Source organism: Chiloscyllium plagiosum, unplaced genomic scaffold (assembly GCF_037043375.1).
Source record: "Chiloscyllium plagiosum isolate Xiang-an unplaced genomic scaffold, Cpla_swu_hap1 HiC_scaffold_8, whole genome shotgun sequence".
NCBI classification, from domain to species: Eukaryota; Metazoa; Chordata; class Chondrichthyes; order Orectolobiformes; family Hemiscylliidae; genus Chiloscyllium; species Chiloscyllium plagiosum.
Genome location: NW_028270146.1, coordinates 14,971,895 through 14,991,056, shown reverse-complemented (window position 1 = coordinate 14,991,056; position 19,162 = coordinate 14,971,895). Strand labels below are relative to the sequence as shown.

General features: G+C 39.6%; 1 protein-coding gene across 6 annotated transcripts in view; it reads right to left on the bottom strand.

Moving 5' to 3' along the window:
• ston2 (stonin 2) overlaps positions 1 to 19,162 on the bottom strand; it is a 180,432-nt gene that overhangs the window by 7,396 nt on the left and 153,874 nt on the right. For 5 of the 6 annotated variants that reach the window (XM_043696971.2, XM_087989600.1, XM_043696975.2 and 2 more), the window contains one exon: positions 12,120 to 14,423. In XM_043696971.2, coding sequence (XP_043552906.2) covers positions 12,120 to 14,423 — 2,304 coding nt within the window. Of the gene's footprint in view, positions 1 to 12,119; positions 14,424 to 15,461; positions 15,608 to 19,162 lie in introns of those variants that run through there. The other variant, XM_043696974.2, reaches the window with a different exon arrangement.

Below are 19,162 nucleotides of genomic sequence, written 5' to 3'. Positions count from 1 at the left end.
TTTCCCCTGAGATCCCTTTTAAATCTTTCCCCTCTCACTTTCAACAAATGTCCTCTAGTTTTGGACTTCCCCATCCCAGGGAAAGACCTTGTCTATTCACACTATCCATGCCCCTCATTACTTTATAAACCTCTAGAAAAGGTCACCCCTAAGTTGCCAACACCCCAGGGAAGATAGACCCAGCCTATTCAACCTCTCCCTATAGCTCAAATCCTTGTAAATCTTTTCTGAACCCTTTCAAGTTTCACAACATCCTTCCTATAGCAGGGAGACCAGAACTGCACACAGTATTTCAAAAGTGGCCTAACCAATGTCCTGTATAGCTACAACATGATGTCCCAACCCCTATGCTCAATGCACTGACCAAAAAGGCAAGCATACCAAACGTCTTTTCCACTATCCTGTCTACCTGTGACTCTACTTTCAAGGAATTATGAACTATTTGTCTTATGCAATCCATATTGCAATCTTAAAGACTCAGTATGAACTTCAACACTTTCAGATCATAACCACTGCTTGTATGAGTTTTGGACACACGCCAATATTTCTGTTGCCATCTGCATCTCCCCTATGCCCACAGAACATAGAACAGTATAACGCAGCACAGGAACAGGCCCTTCAACCTACAATGTTGTGCTGAACATTATGGTAAATTAAACTAATCCCTTCTGCCTGTCATGGTCCATTTTCTTCCATTTGTTGCTTTTTCATATGCCTATTTAAAAACCCTTAAATGCTCCTATCATATCTGTCTCCAGCACTACCCCTGGTAGTGCATTCCAGGCGCCTACCACTCAGTGTAAAAAATCTTTCCCCTCTTACCTGAAATGAATGCCCTCTAGTATTAGATGCTTCAACTCAGAAAAGATTCTGACTGTCAACTCTATATATGCCTCATAATTTTACAGATGTCTAACAGGCCTCCCTTCAGCCTTCACCACACCAGGGAAATAACCCAAGTTTGTCCAGCCTCTCTGTATTGCTCATATCCTGTAACCCAGGCAGCATCCTGGTAAACCTCTTCTGCAGTGTCTCCAAAACGTCCACATCCTTTCTGTAAGATGGTGACCAGAAATTAATGCAATACTCTAAGTGCAGTCTAACCAAAGTTTTATAAAGCATCTTCTGATTCTTGTACCATTACCACACTTTATGCCTTGGATCATATCATTCATTTTGTAACTTAATAATATTGACAGATATACCTTCTCTTTCCACTCGCTGCATCCTTTCCATACAACTGTACTAGGTTAGAAACTGTTAAATCTCTAACAAACAAAAAAAAATTCAAAAATTACTTCAAATACTCAGCTGGTCTTGCAGCATGTGAAAAAGATCAACACTTAATCAGATTTTCACTTCTGAGATGGGTAGCTCAAATTGGGAAACTTACCAAATTGGTAGACCCACCTCAGTTTAAGAGGACCATGTTTGATCCAATTTTAATTCCTTGGATGGGATAGAAGAGAGAATTGAGTTGGGGTCTGCCAATTCCGGAAACAGGTCCGAGGTGGCCACTGGAGTGGAAAGTGTTCTAGTTAGAAGGTCTAAAGTTGGCTCTCTGGAACCTTTTAGAAGCTTTTAGGCCCTCTAGTACTTAGCCACCTCCCTGTGCCACCCACCCCGCCATGGACTGCAGCTTGAATCAGCAAGTAATTGGAGTCTGGATTGTCTTTTGTCTGTGGACATCTGAGTGTCCATTCATGCACTTTATAGTAAAATCATCAGCAGTGGGAATGCTGGCTCAACTTTTAATCCCTCTAACCCAGGGGCATATAGACCAATTATGGGACTCAACCACTGTCCCCTCTGCACTGCTAATGTAGAGCAGATCAGAAAAACTTTACCTTGAAAAATGTCCTCTACCCCACTCCCCAGTGCAGCCTTGTTCAATAATGATAATTCTTTTGTAACTGTGTTAAAATTCCTACTTAGCCAAGATAGCAGTGTAGACAGAACAAAGATTATTGCTTTGGGTACAGTTTGTTCTAACATAAAGACAGTTAATAACATCTACACAAGATACAAATTAGGCAATAATCATTGTTTTAGTTGATTGTTCACACACTAATTTATTTCAAATTTTGCCAACTGCAAGCCCTCTCATTGAAACAATCAATGGAACTAGACTTATTTCCTGCAGTGTGTAAAATTATTCACTGTCAGAATCAAAAACAGAAATCTGCAGGTCTTTTTCGATGACAACAACAATTTGTATTCATAACACCCTTAAAGCATAAAATATTCCATGATCAATGAACAAATCCATTAACAAATAGAGAAACAAAATTTCTCAGCAAGACCACATAAGGAGGCAGGTAACCAAAAGCTTAGTCAAAGAGTAAGGTTTTAAGGAAAGACTTAAAGAAGACAAAAGATCGAAAGAAGAGAGTTAAAAATCACACAACACCAGGTTATAGTCCAACAGGTTTATTTGGAAGCACTAGCTTTCGGAGAGCTGCTCCACATCATTGCTAAAGAAGACAGATTTCCAGGGCTAAGGGCGTAGACTGCTGAAGAGATATCATCAATGGTGGGGTGATTAAAATCAGGGAAACTCAAGAAGTCAAAATTGGAGGACAGCAGAGATTGCAGAGGCCGGTAAGTCTTGAGAAGATTGAGGAGTGTTGAGAGCTTAGAGAGATCTGTGAATAAGGATGCAAGTTAAAATCAAGGTATTGCCAGACTAAGACTCAATGTGTTTGAATGAGTTTAAACTGATGTAGAACAGAGTTAGGGGACTTACCAGGAGGCCAGATTTAATTAGATTCATTTCAGTATGGAAACAGGCCCTTCAGCCCAACAAGACCCCTGACTAATGCACCTAGCACTATGGGCAATTTAGAATGGCCAATTCACCTGACCTGCACATCTTTGGATTGTGGGAGGAAACGGGAGCAAACCCACACAGCTACAGGGAGAATGTCTGTCTGTGTGGAGTTTGCACAGTCATGTGAGGTGGGAATCAAGCCCAGATCCCTGGCACTGTGAGGCAGCAGTGCTAACTGCTGAGCAATCGTGTCACCCCAATGTATACATGTACACACTGATACATGTAGAAAATAGTAAAGTAAGTTTCAGCAGCATATACTAAGACAAGGAGAAAGTGAGGGCTGCAGATGCTGGAGATCAGAGCTGAAAATGTGCTGCTGGAAAAGCGCAGCAGGTCAGGCAGCATCCAAGGAACAGGAGAATCGACGTTTCGGGCATAAGCCCTTCTTCAGGTTTGAGGAAAGGGTGTCCAGCAGGCTAAGATAAAAGATAGGGAGGAGGGACTTGGGGGAGGGGCGTTGGAAATGCGATAGGTGGAGGGAGGTCAAGGTGAGGGCTAGGACAAGGGCTAGGTTCGGTGACGTTAGGAAGGTAGAAATGGTCATCCTTGTTGATGGTGCAGTCAAAAGTAATCTTATTGTTAAACAGGATGTTGAAGTTGCAAGCAGTCTGGTTAAATTGCAATATGCAATCAGGTAGAGGGATGAAGTCATGAGGTGCAGAACAGTGTTTGCAACGGGAACAGAGGATGATAGATTTAGTTATTTAGACAACATCTCTATTCATCTATGACTTGGATAAACAGCATGACAAATCAGACACTGTGAAAGGGAGAATAGTGATGGTTGTGAGGTTGAGCTGGTGTCTTCATTAAATGTATGAAACTGGATATTTTATTTCAGATTAGTTTGCTGGAGAGGTAGTTAATGAATGGGATTTCTTGACCAAAACAATACTTAGTGATGCACATACGGAAGCGTAATACTGAAAAGCTGTAGTTACATGGACCTTTTAATAGCCATTTGCTTTCTTCTTTTGATGCTTTGACACACTTAAGGAAAGGCAATGGTACAGTGGGAATGTCACCAATGTTTTCTCAGAGAGTTGTGGAACTTTGGAACTCTCTGCTCAATTTGCAGGGCTTGGGGTCATTAAATATTTTTAAGGCACAGGCAAATAGACCCATGTTTGGTTTGGGAATCAGAAGTTTAGGGATAAATGAAAATGAGGAATTCAAAACACAGACAGACAAGCCATAATATGACTGAATGGCAGAAAAGCTCAAGGGACCAAAATAACCTACTTCTGCTCCTATTTCATATGTTAGTATATCCTACCCCAATGACAGGGCAGAATTATCAGAGGTGGCACAGTGGTGTATGGTAGTTGTCAACATGGACCCCAGACTCTTTGGGTTCATGGCATCATAGAGTCATACAGCATGGAAATAGATTCCGCAGTCCAACTCGTTAATGCCAACTAGGTTTTCTGAAGCAAACTAGTTCTGTTTACCTGCAGTTGGCCCATATCCCTTTAAACCTTTCCTTTTTACGTACCTGTCCGAGTGTCTTTTAAATGTTGTAACTGTACCTACATCTATCACTTCCTCTGGCAGTTCGTTCCACATGAAATGTTGCTCCTCAGATCCCTTTTAAATTTTTGCCCTCTAGTTTTGAAATCCCCTACCCTTGGGAAAAGACCGTTACTTATCTATGCCCCTCATGATTTTATAAACCTCTGACAAGTCATCCCTCAACCTCCTACACTCCAGGGAAAGATTTTCTCTGCCTATCCAGTCTCCCCTGATAATGCAAACCCTCCAGTCCTGGTAATATCCTTGTAAATCTTTTCTGCAACCTTTCCAATTTAATAATATCTTTCCTGTAGCAGGGTGATCAGAATTACACACAGTACTCCAAAAATGGCCTCACCAATGTCCTGTACAGCTGCAATGTGACATCCCAACTTCTGTGCTCAATGCTCTGATCAACAAAGGCAAGCGTGCAAAACTTCTTTCCCATCCTTTCTATCTGTGATGCCACTTTGAAGAAAATATGCACCTGAATCTCAAGGTCTCTGTTCGACAATATTGCCCAAAATACTAATATTAATTGGTCGCACATGCAGAAGGAAACCTGTTAATTAACACCTACCACATTCCCTCTCCTCAGCTGTGGAACAATACACACCGATGTCAAATATTACGTGGAAAAAGCACAAAGATTGGCAAGAGCACAGAATGTACATTCGGAGCAGAACTTCAACATCCATGCCCAAGAGTGACTCGGTAGCACCACTATCATAGTATTTAGCTTTCAGCTTTAAAGTGAGAAACTTTGATTGGAAACAACTGTGCTAAACTTAAGTAAGACCAATTACATAGGGATGAGTGTAGAGTTGGCTGAAGGTTTTTATTCACTCGTGGAATGTGGGTATCACATTAAACAGACAGTCAAGGACCAGAGGGCATAATCTCAGAATAAAGGACTGCCCAATTATGAGAGTTTTTCCTCTCAGAGGGTAATGAATCTATGGAATACTTCACTGTTTTAGGTAACAACAAAATACATGCATGAGAAAGGTCTGTGGATCATACTGCAATTTTACATAGACAATGGAGGAATCTTTAGATTGAAATGGGTGGATAGCAAATGTCAGCTATCTGAATGTTTCACAAAGAAATGAGCAAGTTCGAAGAAACTGTTGAATATACTTGAAAATGTTCAAAGACGAAAGATCAAATATTACAGAATAGAAGTCATTTTTAAAAGTTATTTATTGGTTTATTTTACATTAATAAGGGAATCTTATCACATAACGTAGTCAGAAGAAATACCTGAAACAGATTGGAAAGAGTGAACAGGAGATAAATATATTAATTAAGGGTTAATTGGTAATGAATTGGTTGTATAAATATGTGGAACAAGCAATGTTTCACAAAGAAATGAGCAAGTTCGAAGAAACTGTTGAATATACTTGAAAATGTTCAAAGACGAAAGATCAAATATTACAGAATAGAAGTCACGCATGTGCCTATGTGTGATCAGGTGCCGAGGATGTATCCACCTTTATGCATGTTAAGTTGTCCAGCATCTCCTCCTCTGTAATATGGAAGTTTTAAGATGGTGCTATTTATTTCTTCATGTTCTTGATTTTCTGTATCCTTCCCCACAGTAAACAGTGATGTAAAATATTTGTTTATTATCTCCCCCACCATCTGCAATTTCACACATAGATGGCTTTGCTAAATTTTAAAGAGGCCATATTCTTTCCCTTGTTACTCTTTTGTCCTTAATCTCTTTGGATTCTCCTTAACCCTATTTGCCAAAGCTATCTCATGACTCCTTTTTCCCTCCTCAGTATACTTTCTTTATACTCTTCTGGGCATTCATTCGATCCTTGCTGTCTACCTGACAACTATGCTCCATGAGCAAATCTGAGGCTGGCAATTCTACAGCAAATAACACACCTGATTCCCCAAGGACAATCATCTGTCTCGAGGTACATCTTCCAGGGTCTCTGGATTAATAGTAATACTACCACAAGACCATCACTTCAGGTGTGGCTTGACCAGCCACCATAGCCACCCTGCTCTTGCATTCTATGTCTCAACTAACAGGCAAGTATCCCGTATGCCTTCTTAACTACCTGTCCTGCTACTTTCCAACGTCCTACCATTCATAGTGTAATCCTTTTGACTTGTTAATCTTCCACAAGTACATTCCCTCACATTTTTCTAGGTCAAATTCCATTTGCCATTGCTGTGACCAGTCTGTTGACAGCCTCCTGCAGTTTGCAGCTATCCTCCTCTATTTATCACCTTACCAATTTTTGTGTCACCCACAAACTTCTTGAACATGCACCCCACATTTAAGTCCAAATCAGTAACGTACACCACAAACAGCAAAGGTCCGACAGAACCCTACTGGGAACACACCTCCAGTCACAGAAACATCCTTCCACCATCACCCTACTTGCTTCCTAGCTCTTTGCTACTTTGTTTGGAGGATCCAGTGGGCCATTACTTTATAGACAATAGGTGCAGGAGTAGGCCATTCTGCCCTTCGAGTCTTTCATAGAATCATACAGTACAAAAAAATCCTGAGGCCCATCAAGTTTATACTGACAAAAATTACTCTAAATCTGCACTAGTCTCACTTTTCAGCACTTGGTCCTTTGTCTTGAATGTCATTACATTTCAAATGCTTATCCATATACTCTGAAAATGTTGCATAGTTTCCTGCCTCAGCTACTTCCCCAGACAATGCATTCCAAATTTCCACCAACCACTGGATGAAAAGATTTTGTATCAGATCCCTTTTAAACCTCCAGCCTTTGGCCTTAAATGTATGCTCCTCAAATCAGGTACCCGCTCAGCTCTAAAGAAAACAACCCAAGTTTATCTAGCCTCTCTCATTGCTAGACTGCTCCATCTCAAGCAACTTCCTGGTAAATCTCCTCTGTATCATTTCCACCAAATCAAGTCCTTCCTATAGTTTCAAGACTAGAAATGTATGTGGTACTCCATCTGCAGTCTAACAAAAGTCTTTTAAAGCTCCACCATAAACTCCCTGTTCTTATAATCTAAGCCATTACTGGTAAAGTGCACATGTCCCATATGCCTTCTTAATCTGGCCTGCCACCTTCAGCAATCTGTAGATAAGTACCTGAAGATCCTTCCGTTCCTTGGAGTTTCCAAGCGTCCTACTATTTGTTCAGTACTCTGTTGTCTTGTTAGTTCTTCCAAAGTGCATCACTTCATACTTAGAATTAAATTTCATCTGCCAATCTGACTAATCTATCTGTATCTTCTATTACTTAATATAAGACCTTCTTCCTCACTGAAATACCCAGCCAATCCTGGTGTCATCCGCAAACGTACTTACCATGCCCCACACATTTTCTTTTATAATGTTTATGTATAATAACAAACAAAGGACCAGATGGGCTAATGGGCTGAGAAATGGCAGATGGAGTTTAATTCAGATAAATGCGAGGTACTGCATTTTTGGAAAGCAAATCTTAGCAGGACTTATACACTTAATGGTAAGGTCCTAGGGAGTGTTGTTGAACAAAGAGACCTTGGAGTGCAGCTTCATAGCTCCTTGAAAGTGGAGTCACAGGTAGATAGGATAGTGAAGAAGGCGTTTGGTATGCTTTCCTTTATTGGTCAGTATTGAGTACAGGAGTTGGGAGGTCATGTTGCGGCTGTACAGGATATTGGTTAGGCCACTGTTGGAATATTGCATGCAATTCTAGTCTCCTTCCTATCAGAAAGATGTTGTGAAACTTGAACGGGTTCAGAAAAGATTTACAAGGATGTTGCCAGGGTTGGAGGAGCTGAGCTTCAGGGAGAGGCTGAACAGGCTGGGGCTGTTTTCCCTGGAGCGTTGGAGGCTGAGGGGTGACCTTATAGAGGTTTACAAAATTATGAGAGGCATGGATAGGATAAATAGACAAAGTCTTTTCTCTGAGGTCGGGAGTCCAGAACTAGAGGGCAAAGGTTTAGGGTGAGAGGGAAAAGATATAAAAGAGACCTAAGGGGCAACTTTATCATGCAGAGGGTGGTATGTGTATGGAATGAGCTGCCAGAGGATGTGGTGAAGGCTGGTACAATTGCAACATTTAAGAGGCATTTGGATGGGTATATGAATAGGAAGGATTTGGAGGGATATGGGCCGGGTGCTGGCAGATGGGACTAGATTGGGTTAGGATATCTCGTCGGCATGGACAGGATTGGACCGAAGGGTCTGTTTCCATGCTGTACATCTCTATGACTCTAATAAGGCATCCAGCGCTGACCCAGTATGCCACTGGACACTGGCCTCTCGTCACAAAAATAACCTTCTGCTACCACCCGCTGTCTCATACTACTAAGTCAATTTTGACTTTAACTTGCCAAATTACCCTGGATCCCATGTGGGACCTTGTCAAATTATTGCTGAAATCCATATACACAGGGACCTCAATTATCCGGCATTTGATTATCCGAATATCAGATTATCCGGCAAGATCACAAGGTCCCAATGCTTGGCTAAACTATGTTATCCGGCATTCGATTAACAAACAAAATACTCCCCACTTGTGTCCTTCAGATGGATTTTACAGAGGAACTTCAAACTATCAACTGTACTGTCCTCACCTGTCCACCTGGTCACCTCAAGAAAATTCAATCAAATTTGACCTTCCTCTAATAAAACCATGCTGACTATCCCTAATTAAACCTTGCCTCTCCAAGTGGAGATTAATTCTTTCCTTTAGAATTTTCTCAAATAATTTCCCTACTACTGACATGAGAGTCATTGGTCTATGATTCCCTGGATTATCTCTACCACCTTTCTTGAAAAGTAGAACATAGAAAAGTACAGCACAGAACAGGGCCTTTGGCCCACTTAACCTACGCACCCCTCAACTCACTGCTATCCTTGTGCATGTCCAGCAGTCGCTTAAATGTCCCCAGTGACTCTGCTTCCACCACCACCGCTGGCAACGCATTCCATGCATTCACAACTCACTGCATAAAGAACCTACCTCTGACGTCTCCTTTATACCTTCCTCCTAATATCTTCAAACTATGACTTCTCGTACCAGTCTATCCTGCCCGGGGGCAATGTCTCTGGCTATTGACTCTATCTATTCCTCTCATTATTTTGTACACCTCGATCAGGTCTCCTCTCTTCCTCCTTCTCTCCAGAGAGAAAAGTCCGATCTTATTCAACCTTTCTTCATAAGACAAGCCCTCCAGTCCAGGCAGCATCCTGGCAAACCTTCTTTGCACTCTCTCCAAAGCCTCTATATCTTTGCTATAGTAGGGTGACCAGAATTGGACATAATATTCCAAGTGTGGTCTCACCAGGGACTTTGTAGACCTGCAGCAAAACCTTGCGGCTCTTAAACTCGATCTCCCTGTTAATGAAAGCCAAAACACCATATGCTTTCTTAACAACCCTATCCACTTGGTTGGCAACTTTAAGGGATCTATGTACTTGCACACCCAGATCCCTCTGTTCCTCCACAGAATCACATTAGCTGTCCTCCCCTATAATTTCCTCCCTCATCTCTGACAGCAGCCTGGGATAAAATTCATCTGGACTTGGGAATTTGTCCACTTTTATGCCTGCCAAAACCACCTCACCTCTCATGTCAAAACTGCTCAAGACCTCTCAGTACCTATTCCCAAAATACTGTACTGACATCTTCCTTCTCCAAGAGTGAAGACAGATGTGAAGTACTTGTTTATACCCTACCGATGTCTTCCTGCTCCATGCATACAGTGCCCTTTGGCCCTGAATAGGAAGTGCCCTTTATCCTTGATTATCCTCTTCCCCTTGGTATTCTTATAGAATATCTTGGGATTTTTCCTTATTTTACTGCCAGTGTTTTTTCAAGCTTACTCTTTGCTCTCCTAGTTGCTTTCTTAAGCTCCTACCTGCACTTCCTAAACTCCACCAGGCCCTCCATTGATTTGCTCCCTTTGTAACTGTTAAAAGCCTCTCTTTACCTTCTTGTCCGGACCTAAATATTCATAGATATTCAGAGTTCTCTGGGCTATCACTATCACCCCTTTTTTCTTCTTCCTCCCCTCTGTCATTTATAGTGCCAGAAGCTTGGCTCTGTCTGCATATTTCAACCTAAAGAAAACCAATCCCAGTTTGAACACCCCTCCCCAGTGTTCTGCCACAGATTTACCTCGAGTAGCCATTCCCAGCAAGATTCTGCCTTACTTAAATAAAATCTGCCTTTCCCCAATCCAAAATCCTTTTCTGTAGACCTTTTTCCTTTCCCGTAACAAAATTAAATCATACTATGATGCACTTCCTCGACAAGTCTTCCCTGAGGAACCTTATCAAAAGCCTGGCGATAGTCAATGTCAACCACATCAAATGCATTACCCTCATCAACACTCCTGCATAGCTCCTCAAAACATTTCATCAAATTAGTCAAAGGTGGCCTTTCTTCCTGTAGTGATTGTAAAATATAGAGTCAGGTGAATCTCATAGAAAATAAGTTTCCTGATAGGAGCTATTAATCTGGTCCAATCAAGGAGCTCTTGTTTATATCTGACTGACTGAGGAAGCCAGACCAGTGTCAGTGTCAAATACTATGTGCATGTAAATAAAGGGTCATTTGGTGACAGAAAACCAGCCTCTGAAGGGTCTTTCCATGCTGACTATCTCTGATTAATCCACATCATTGTTGCAATAGTTAGGTCGAGAAGTATCAAAAGGATAAGGCTTTGAACAAGTGGGCCGAGACAGCAGCAGAGTTTTGAAGTGTTCTGGAAATAGAACTATGTAGTCTTAGAGATGATGATGATAATTGTAAAAAAAGGGGGAATACAAGAGCTTGTATACAAAACTTGAAAGTGGCAGGACAAGTTAACAAAGCAGCCAATAAATTAATGGAATCCAAGAATTTGGATTTAGAGTTTAGCATTGAGAATTTAAAAAAAAAACTGGAAGTTATGCTAAATATACATAAACACATTTACTCTTCCACAGCTGGAGTATTATGACCAATAAACAGATGCAACATGAAGAAAAACCATTCAGGCAAAGAGTAACTGTAAAGGTAACTGCCTGATTGGAGGCTGTGTATCCACCACCCTAAAAAATAAGGATAAATACATGGAGAGAAATTTGCAGAAGTAGGAGGTCTAAAGAACAGCTATAACAAATGTCCTCCTGTGCTAAAATATACTATGACAGCAAACTTTGCCCTTAATGTAACATTCACAAAAGCAGAATGAGATTGCTCCAATGCAACTACTCAAGCATAAAGTAGAACCAATGTGAATAGGTTTCTCTAATAGGAACAATTTCCACTTACTGTTGTTACGGTTGTACAACTCTGATCACTTTTACACAATCTATTAAGATTCAAGGTACAAATATGACCAATGATGTAGAAATCATTTAAGTGTTTCAGTTTCATCCCAAGTTGATACCAATTTATTGGCTGCTTTGTTAACCTGTCCTGCCACTTTCAAGTTTTGTGTACAAGCTCTTGTTCTTGCATCCCCCCCTTTTACAATCCCAATCTTTGCAATAGGAGTTATTTCTCCTACCTTTCAAAATTTTAGATTGCCAGTAAGCAAATGAAAAGAAACATTTTTTTAAAAAAAGACTACACTGTATCAATATGTAAATTATACTGTCATGAATTCTTTTGATACAAAGCTTGCCTGCCAGTTTCATGGAACTTATCTCAGGAGACATTTATCTATGGTACTTCTACCCTTTTCCTTTATAGGTCAACATATACTTTAGTGATAAGATTTAGACTGGTCGGGGTAAAACATTAACAGTTAAGAGCTTCCACACAAACAACAGTCGACTGCCACTCACCTGAATTTTTGTCCGGGAGTCTGTTGATTCGCCATACAATAGCCTTAAAGGCATGTTCATACTTGGCACTTCCCAATGTTACTCTCATGACAGGCTCTGAGCCAGACATGCTAGCACTACCAAAGCTGGCACTCCTATTAACTCTGGCCTTCAGGGACTTTTCTCGCAAGACACCTTCTCGTCGAAAGTTCTTAACCCAATCTGTTGGGACTGGATACCGAATCATCACATTTTCACAAGGCATTGCTGCAAAATGATCCCGATTAGACACAAACCCAGATGACATCACCAACCAAGACTGAAGCTCCACTTCAGCACCCTTAACAGTTGCTAAGGTTTTAAGGGAGAAAGGAAGTGTCTTTTCACCAAAGGTAGTCCTGAAACGCAATAATTCAAACCTATGACCATCTAATGGTAAAAACTTAATTAATCTGGAATTTTTGAATTCATCAACAACCACACATGTATGGAACTGGAAGTCATTCATTTTAATCCATTTAGTTGTGGTTGTGGGAATAATGTCATGCCTTGACACAACTTCACGTCCCTTCATCTGAACATCATTGAAGCCTATCCTACATTCTGGCATTCCAGACACAAAAGCCAGAACATTGACATGAGTAACCACAGAATGCTGGATGAGTCTGTTGTCTGCTTTAGCCACAATACCTTTAAATTCATCCTGTACTTCCACAGTTATCTCTTCTTCAAAATAATTGGCACAAATATCTCTGGCACTCGGTAATTTCATTAGTGTATCCTGAACTGTAGTCACAAAACTTACATAATCTTCATAAATTGTGGTGCCCAATTTCATCACCTGCACCCGGACTGGTGTCTGTACTACTGTTAGCATAGGATGATATTTCCGTTTTTCCTTGTATAATACTTTATCTATACTTATAGTGTGTATTTTCCCATTTTCATCAAAGTTCTGAAGTTTCAGTTCAGACAGCTCATGGCAGGGCAGAAGCTGAACCTCCCGAAAAGGCTTCTCAAGACCCTTTTCATAAAAGAGTTGTAAACATGCATTATCTAGCATTTTGACATATATAGGGCCCCAGTGTCTTGATGACATGATGTTCTTTTTCTCAGGTATTCTCAGCATCATTGGCCAACCATCCTTAGGCTGCAGGTAGTTAAAGTTAAATGTATTGCTTTCTGCCTCTGGAGAGTGCAAAGGATCATCAGGTAAGGTATGACGATCAAGCTGATCTGGATCCTCAATGTGAATTTGTTTAAGCCGAGTTAGAGCATCAAGATGAGAGCTGTAGTTTATTGGGTCATCTGTAAATGTGGCATTTAAAGCATTACTAAACATAATAGAATCTCTTTGACCATTAATGTGAGAACTGGAAAAGGGAGAGTCTGGACAGTGGTCAAATGCCATAATAGAATCCCTTTGACTATTGATGTTTCCATCATTTACAATTGCAGAAGGAAGTTGTGAGATCATATCTTCAGAATTCATGATTATAGAATAATCCATCTGATTATTAGGTTTTCCATCAGGAAATGGGGGAATCAGATCTTCTTCATCACTGAAAATAATAGAATCCCTTTGATTTCTGATTTTTGCATCAGAAAATGAGGACATCAAATTCGAAGAATTAATGAAAACAGAATCCCCCTGATCATTAGCACTTCCAATTGTAAGTGGAGAGGCCAAATCTGGAGAATTCTTGAACACAACTAAACTCCTTTGATCATTTAGATTTCCAAAACATGGGGAAATAGGATCTGGAGGATGACCTGATGTAGGAACAGAATCCTTTTGGCAATCGGGATGTGAATCAGAAAATGGAGAATCCGGTACATTTTGCTGTTGAAAGATCTGAGATGTGTTTGCTAATGAGTTCACCAAGGCTGGCTTTTCATTTTGGTCAAAGAATGCTTGAAATGGATTGATTGGTGATGGCTGGACATCACGTAGAGATTCATCCAAAAAAGGGTTAGTGCTGCGAACTGGTGAAAATGGGTTTATGGTTGGACTAATTAGTGCAAGTGCATCATTCTTTTCTTCAGCAGAAAAATCCACCAAATTATTCTTTGATGCTGTTTTTTCAAAGCCTGTTTGAGGCCCCTGGAGAATCTTGTCGTTTTCTTGAGTTGTACCGTTGTGAGAAATTCCTGGTTTTAGAAGAGATGTTTGTACTGGTGAAATAAGATCTGGATCATCATCAAATGTCACCCAGCTTGAAAAGCGTGCTGTTGACATCTTGCACCCATTCAGCTGCATGTTGTTGGGATTTCTATTCACTGTTTCCGTTCTTGTTCCATGGTGACAATAATAAGAGCCTGTTTCTGAAGAAAAAGAAACAATATTAACAAGAGTTAAAACCAAAACTGTGAATGCTAAGATATAGAAACAAAAGAAGAAAATGCTAGAAATAGACCATATCTACAGGCTTATCACATCTGAAAGTAAAAGATGTTAATATTAGTTCTTCTATTCAGCTTCCATAACATCAGGATTGATATATATTCTGATTTTCCATCAATTTAACAACATCCTACTATTCAAAATCCACAACCCCCACTATTTAGCCAACATGAGAGTATTTGTGTCAATGGCTCACTAAAAAGTATATAATCCCATGTGTAGAGGAGGCTGAAATAGTATTGAACAAAAGAATTATGCAAGTAAAAACACATAGCGTTTGTAGTTCTAATAAAAGTTGTGAAGCAACAAAGTGCAATGAGAAGTACTGCAAGATCTTACAGATAATTTGAATATAATTCAATGGAAACCCAACTAATTCAAAAATACTTCATTAGGAATATGGTCAAGGTACTCTCAGGGATACTTTGGGTGATAAAGTTAATATACAATATTTTGGTACATGGTCTTTTGAGAATTGATGTTGCCTGAATTTGGAATCTTGTCAATGTACCTGGCTGTGCGACATCAAGACTGGTCTGAATCAACACCTCTGAGGTATACAGGGACTACCTGTATGCATTACTTCTCCTGCTACAATACCATTCAGGCTGCCCAGTAAGCAGCTGATATTGCTGGTCACACCAGGTGCAAAGTATTTTCGTGCCCATTGGACAGACTCTTCCTGTGGGAAAAGGCAATTTACACAGCAGGACATTGATTTGGCAATCCCACTTCAACATGATTTTGCCACCTAAGAGGTTATTCCAGTAACACCGCTTAACAACAGTGGATAATCAATTTGTTAGTTATGCAGTAATATGAGGACAGTGCCACGATCCAGCAGGCAGATCGCCTCTTGAGGCCATGTCCTGAAGATAGCAGAGGGTTGCCTCACGATGGCAGAGAGTGGTGTGTGTGTGTGTGTGTGAATTTCTTTAGCACTGCTTCCTAAAACCTACCCAATAATACTGGAGCCAAGTCTGCCAGACTGTTAACAGCTGTAGCCGCATTCCACCACAGTGAATATTTTTGCTGCTGAGGATTGATCCTCTCCAAGGTTGTCATGACTTTCCTTCCTCTGTCGCCAAATTTTAGTTGATGCTACCACCAAGGGCATCAAAATCATAATTATCTATTCACAAAACAGAAAATCCCAAGCCTAGCAATATCTCAAAAACAAGGATTAACTTCTTACAAAACAAAACTTTGTTTTTGAAGAAATATTGTACATTGCATGGCCAAACATTTTCAATTTAAAAATCCACATCTTTCTGCAAGCTATAAAATTTTCCCTTGTATCAATCAGTGCTTTGTTATGCATTGAGAGAAAACAACCAGGTTCTAGTAAATATAAACGTGGAAGGTTGAGAATTATTTTTACATTAAAATTAAATAAGAATGCTAGGAAACTTGAAATCATTTCATTTTGCCATTTGTTTTTGTTACTGTGTTGCAATGATTGTAATCTACTGTATGTAGATTACATCTCCAATTTAACGTTTGTTGGACTCAACCAAGCATGCATTCTGGGGCTGAAACACTTACCATCTTTTCATTTCTTCCAGTAACTACCAGCATAAAGAACTTAAAAGATAGATCTGAGGGGATCAGTATGGATGGATCCATTTCTTGGAATTTAGTGACAATTTGAGGACATTTTTATAATGATTTATATCAAGTTCACATTCAGATAACCCCCAGAAAAGTGGAGTTTTAAACATTATTATTTTCTCATATTCAAGAGCACTTTTATTCAATTAAAAACAATGCAAAGAATTTAGCTACAATCCCATTTTCACATATTAAGAGACTATAGCACCACAGTATGACTAATGCATATTTCTCAACAAATTCATGTGCTTGATTCTATTGTATCTAAAAGCGAAGTTATTGACAAAACCAAGGCTCTTATGATTTGGAAATGCAGGTGTTGGACTTGGATGTACAAAGTTAAAGATCACACAACACCAGGTTATAGTCCAATAGGTTTAATTGGAAGCACTTGCTTTCGAAGCACCGCTCCTTCATCAGGTGGTTGTAGGAGTAATGCAGAGTCTTGAGCAAACTGCTCTGCCAACCATCCAACCCAAACTCTGGGTCCGCTATGTGGATGACACCTTTGTGATCACTAAATGAAACAAGTTAGAGGAAACCTTCAAGACCATCAATAATACCCTTACTGGCATAAAATTCACGAAAAAAGGAGGAAAACACCAACAAACTGTAATTTCTAGATGTCACAGTAGAGCGAACAGCCAATGGGGAACTTCAAACTAGCAGCTACAGAAAAACAACACATACAGACCAAATATTGAACTACAGAAGCAATCATCCCAACACCCACAAACAAAGCTGCATCAGAACATTATTTCAACGAGCTAACATACACTGTAGCACAGAGGAACTACGCAGAGCAGAGGAAAATCACCGATTATGTGTATTCAAAAAGGATGGGTACCCAATGAACACAGTCCGCCGATTTCTCAGCAACAAACCCAAACAAGCAGACAAAACACGTCAGAAAGCCTAGCCACCCTCCCTTACACCAAAGACATCTCTGAAATGACTGCCATTCTACTCAGACCCATTGGCATCATGGTAGCCCACAAACCCACCAACACACTAAAACAGCAGACCCCATACAGACAATGAGCAAAACTAACGTCATTTACAACCCAAAGAAACCCAAACATATAAGTAGAAAGCAGGAATTTTCAGCATTGCTCCGCCTGAGCCCACTGAAGATGTTACCTAGTCGGGTAACAAAACGTCTGGAATTGAACCTTGCAGTTCAGCGAGCAAACCTACATCCAAAACCTCAACCTGAGCTACAACTCTTCTCAAAACTCATTATTTAGCAATGCAGCTATAATTAGATCTGATGTGGGTTTTCTGTTGTGAATGCTCCAATTTCTCTTTCCTTTCTAGTTTTGATCGAAACCATCTCTATGCTTTTCATTAACAGGACCGATGATTAGCCTATAGAATCTTGTTCTTGCCTTTGCATTCATTGTTGTGACTTTCTTGACATGATAGCACAGTTGAAATGGTGAACTTTGTGGGAGGAGTGTTCATTCGAACATCATCAAGTGGCATTTCAGAGCTTCTCTTTTATACAAACTCAGTAAATGTACCATATATGCCCTATTTAATAAACAAAAACAGACTTCAGGACTCTATTTCTTGATTTTGTGTCTTTGCTTTTGGCAGGAGGCAGTTTAAATAACGTAAATAACGATGTGGATTTGAAAAGCTCAAAAATATTTATGTTTACCTAACATTACAAAATATGTAATCTGTTCAATTAGCAACTTTATCATTTATTGATAAACATTTATATTTACTGCAATTATTAATATTACTGTGTTTTTCCACATTAAATTTTAATGGACTAAAAAGCAAAATTTTCAGATGCTGGAAATCTGAAACGAACAGAATACTGGAAAAATTTAGCAGGTCTGAAAGCATGTGTGATGAGAAAAACAGAATTAACATTTCAAGTCTGATATGACTCTTAAGAACAGTGGTTCAACTCTGAAACAGTTCTGAACAACACTCATATGTTACTTCTGTTTTTCTCACAGATGCTCCCAGACCTGCTGGGTTTCTCCAGTTTCTCCAGTATTCCCTGTTTCTTTTTTATATTTTAATTCTTGCCGTTTTCACTTAATTAGATTATAGCTAAAAACACTGAAATATATTTATTGGAATTGTAATAATTTTATCTTGATATAGCGCTTCAAGGTACAGTGTTTTACAGGATGATTAATGAAAGTATATAGCAGTAGAGTACGTACTTGCAGCCATATTACACTTTCATCTCCTACGCATTGAACATGTATAAGCTTGCTGTTCTGTAGATTTAAGTCTTTGGCTGAAAGTCTTTACTTGCTTGGTCTTTCAGGAGAAAGCATGTAGATTGAAATTAAAGGATAAAAATCAAAGACTGAGGTCTAGATTTAATTTGAAAAGAGTAGGTAACTTGGAGAATCCAAAGAATTTAATAATTATGCTTTTAGAGTTATAACGTCACACAGAATATCAGCTGTGAAGCCACATTCGGTCTTTACTGTGTAATTTTCTTCCATCCAGTGCCAGAAACTAGATATCTGTCCCTTTTTCTTGCATAAGTTCAAAATAATATAAATGATTACCTGCTGAACCCAGAGCCATCAGACCATGCGTTACGACCTGGGAAGGCTCTCAACTGGTCTTATAATATCTCATTGTAAATATTCAAGATGCTCCTGCATTTCAAATAACCATTTTTTGAAATGCATCCTCATGCTGATAATGTCCAGCTATGATGTACTGTTATACAATTAAATAACAAACAAAACAACTTGCTGTTATAAACTATTGTATTTCCTCACATTTAGGAGCCCAACAAACAACTATCCTAATACTACACCTTCATACTCAAGTATCACATCAAAGGTTTACCAGCCTCAGCCAAGTCAACTGAGAAATGGAGAATAAAAGAATCATTTTGTTCATTAAATCTCAACTTTCCTTCCTCTTACAAAATCTTCAAAGTCTTCTTCTAATTTATTATAAAATCATAGAACAAACAGCACAGAGGCAGCCATTCGACCCATTCTATCTGTGCCAAGTCCCAAGAATAACAAACTCATGTGTCCTTCATTCAAACTCTCTCCAG